General features: G+C 36.8%; 1 protein-coding gene across 5 annotated transcripts; it reads right to left on the bottom strand.

The window, feature by feature from the left end:
- Positions 1–7: 7 nt before the first annotated feature.
- Positions 8–3155, bottom strand: LOC112077652 (uncharacterized). 5 transcript variants are annotated; one of them, XR_011478231.1, is made up of 5 exons: positions 3099–3155; positions 2315–2989; positions 1780–1927; positions 1423–1593; positions 8–1251 (listed from the first exon to the last, which is right to left on the bottom strand). XR_011478231.1 is itself a non-coding variant. In XM_024144136.2 (5 exons), the coding sequence occupies exons 1-5, from the start codon at positions 3108–3110 to the stop codon at positions 631–633; spliced, it is 975 nt and encodes a 324-aa protein (XP_023999904.1). In that variant the 5' UTR covers positions 3111–3134; the 3' UTR covers positions 8–630. The 5 variants fall into 5 exon arrangements, 1 of the variants encoding a protein (XP_023999904.1); XR_011478229.1 differs by having other exon boundaries at positions 1780–2051; positions 2967–2989; positions 3099–3140; XR_011478230.1 differs by having other exon boundaries at positions 1423–1568; positions 1780–2051; positions 2967–2989; positions 3099–3140.
- Positions 3156–3748: the final 593 nt, after the last annotated feature.

The raw sequence follows: 3748 nt of genomic DNA, 5'->3' as shown, positions 1-3748 counted from the left end.
AGTGTCACACCCTTTCTGCAGTTTCCTGTCACATCAGAAATGTGTTCATTTTCATTTCATTCATTTTCCACTGTGACACAAAGCACATGTCAGACTATTTGACAAGGGACAAAGTTGATAGCTTATTACAATTAAACATCCCCCAATATAAACAAATAAAAAGTAAACAACCAAACACAAATACCAAACCAAAAAGTTAAACAACTTCAAAATGTATTCCCAAGGTTGCTGCTTTCTATGTCTGTTATTAGTGGTAATAAGTGTATTGTTTGTCCGAGCTGTAATTCACAACTCTCAATGACAGAAACCATTTACTTGTGCATTATGACTATGGCACAGTTGCATTAATCCCAGTTGAGTGATTAAAGAACACCATTGTTATTGTAGTTTCAGAGGAAACTTCCAAGATAAACACAGCAAAAACACCATGTATAAAACCTGTYTGAAACAAAACCTAAATGTTCAAAAGCGTTTTCTACCATATTTCTAAGACATTTTCTCTTGTGTAGTGTCCAAAACTCATATTGCTGCAGACATCCTGATCACATAATAGAAGTTTACACAGTCACAGTTTGGACTTGGTTTGAAAATGACGGCCAAATGCACACTGTTCAGAGGTGCTAAGTAGACCTATGCCTTAAGACTCTGTTCCAAAGCTATTCCTGCCTTTTCTCTAAGACCTTTTAGGGTTTCCCTTGTGCAGTAGATTCCCAAAATCATATTGCTCCGGACATCCTGATCATTGAAAATAAGTTTACTCAGGCACTCCGTTTCGGCACAGTTTCCGTAGGGAAAGTCATTTCTGTCTGTCTCAGGGTTTGAGAGAGAGAAAAGATCCCCACAGTTCTTGCACGGCCTTCGGTCTTCATAACAATTGGTCTGGTGATTCCTGTAGAATGCTCTGCATTTTACAGAGACAGGGAATCTGATACCGTTTCCCTGTTCATCATGTCTGAATGACAACACTGCATAAGACACATAGTCATGCCACACWTTTAGACATGACRBATTGATCARAATGRTCRTTTCTSTCTCCCCTCTYCAGGACAGGGATGCTCCATAGTACTTCTCTGGTCTGAGGGCTCCAGGGGTTTCGTTGTAGCACACAGCAATGACAGTAGCCTCCAGAGTGTAGTAGTTTGTGTAGTTWCTCTCGRCMWTTATTRTGGGGGGCAAMTRCAATGCATTCAGGAAATGTAGAAGAAAGCTTTTTATTTGATTTTCTTCCTGATCACCACAAATCCTGACAGCCTGAAACACAGACAAGTGAAACATGCAATATTCAACAAATTATAAGCTACATGGACAATACATGTTTTATATAATGTGTTTTATTGTCATTGTTTATTGTTCATTTTGTTGATGTGTAAATTGGTCAGGGACAAAAGCTTCAAGTTAAATCTATTCTATTTACACACTTACCAAATCCAGAAGAATGGAAAATGGAGTCTGGTGGGGTGGACACTTGTAATTATTGAATGCCTGTGGAAATCTTCCTTCTAAATGGTCCATCACCTCTTGAGACTCAAAGAAGGCAGTTGGAAGAAGACGGGCCTTATGAATGTGACCTAAGAAAAAGATGCTGTGAAGCAACTTTTAACAAACATGAATAATTAATAACATAATTAACGAACAATGTATAACATAACAAGATCAATTAATAATTGTTTGTTCTAGAAACAATTCATTTGTAACATGTATAGTAAACCAAAAATATGCTAAATGTGTGGGAATGTATTTTAGGCGTATGATTAGTGTATTTAATTAGGCGATGTGTACCATATTCACGTAATGATGTATTCCGTCAACTCCCATCCCCAGGGGACTACTCCAAAGCCTCACAACCTGTCTAATAAATGCTGTTCCTGATGACTTTAAGCTTCCATCATTTCTTTTCATCCAATTTTTGTAAGTATCTGTTGGTCTCCTTAAAAGTGGTATTGTAAAGTGTAATAAAGTTAATGTACAGTAAATAATATATATTTCTAAAATGCTGTTCAAACCCAATTCAAGCAGCCCTACTCRGTTTGAGCTGTGTTATCCCATTTCCCCTGCATAATGAGAAAGCAAGTTGAGTTTCTTTATTTTTCACTGCCTTTTTGTATTCTTGAGTACACAAATGGGCATCATTTGTTATAGTTGTGCAATTTCACTAGTTAAGCAATTTAACAACTCTGATCAACTACAATACTAGGTAATTTTGCTGTACAAACTTTTGCTTTTTACTCTGGAAATACATCTGCATGTTAACTACTACTGAACAGCTTAAAGGGATAGTTCAGCGTAATTACATTTTAGATAGTTGTTTTCTTACCTTGAATGCAATACGTGAATAAGAACTGACTGTAATCCACAATTTGGTTTCAATTAACTAGCCACTGCTAACATATGACAGTTGGCACTACTTTCAAGCTAACCTCTAATTTGCCACTACTTTACATTCAAGTCAACCTCTCATGGGTAAAGACTACCATGCTAGTCGATACCCATATACTTCCAGCCTGCGAAACAACCTCTAACTTCCTTCATACTAGATGGACACAGAGACATCAAATGTGTATCTCCAAGTTCATCTGACTCTGGGGAAGTAGATAAAGGGCCTCATTGCCAAAATGCCTAAGTATCCCATTAAATCATGCCATAATCATTGCAAAATAATGTCAAACCAAGTCATTGAGTGACAATCAGTTTAAGAGATGATTTGGACATGACATTTAAAAGGGGTAAAGGGAGGTCTTTTATTTGTTGGTCCTAAAATGCTTATTAGCATTAGTTGTAACTGGCTAGTTAATCAAATAAAAGTGTGGATTGCAGTCTGCCCTTGTCCATAGACTGCTTTCAAGATAAGAAAGCACATTTGCTGAACTAACTATTTTAATAATATCTACAATTATCTCACAAATGCAAAAATCATATTAGTCTATATGTATCTTGCACTATCATAAGTGATCACAATTGACACTAACCTTTTTGTAGGTGGTACCTGCCCCTGTAAATAGAAAAACAAATATTTAACAACTTAATGTAATTTTAATACGGTATTAATAGTAATATTTAGATGATTCATATTGTAATTTGTATTATTGATTTCTACTTACGGAGCTGCTCATGATTGCCGTGCGGTGCTGTAAGCCCTAGCATAATAGATGATGACCCTGGGATTGGTGTGTTAAAACATAGTTGTGAGTGGGTGGGAGCAATAGAAAAGAAGAGAAGAATGAAGAACATCCATACAGATTTGAACATATTAACTTACTCAGCTGCAGTTATGTTTTTCTGTAGGATAGTAAATCGATAGGCAAAAAAAATAATTAATAACAAAATATAAGCAGGAGGTTTAACCTCATAAATTAAACTTATGTATTGTATATGAAACCCATAGGAATAACAATTAAGGTGAAGGCCCGGGAGAAGCCAGTAGTCATTTGGTGAGCATGTTACGCTTTCTAAAACCATCTTACTTGCAGTGCTCACTGAACAAGTAGTATTACAGAATAGAAGTTTGTACCCAGAAACATCACAGGGCTATAAAGCTGAGAGCATGGCCCTTCACAACTATGGTGTTCAGGACGCCGGTTGCGAGAAACTTAGTCACTAATAATCGGCAGAACCTAGAAGATGAGGCTAGACGTACTGAAGCTCGCACAAACAGTTCTAGAGAGATTAGGTGCGGTGCTTAGTTTAATTAGCAAGAACATTAGGAATCTCAGTGGCAAAAATGGAGATCTATAAAATCGCACAATGCGCG

Source organism: Salvelinus sp. IW2-2015, unplaced genomic scaffold, assembly GCF_002910315.2.
Source record: "Salvelinus sp. IW2-2015 unplaced genomic scaffold, ASM291031v2 Un_scaffold4803, whole genome shotgun sequence".
Taxonomy (NCBI): domain Eukaryota; kingdom Metazoa; phylum Chordata; class Actinopteri; order Salmoniformes; family Salmonidae; genus Salvelinus; species Salvelinus sp. IW2-2015.
Note: the sequence above shows the minus strand (reverse complement) of the source record. Positions and strands in the feature narration are given on the sequence as shown.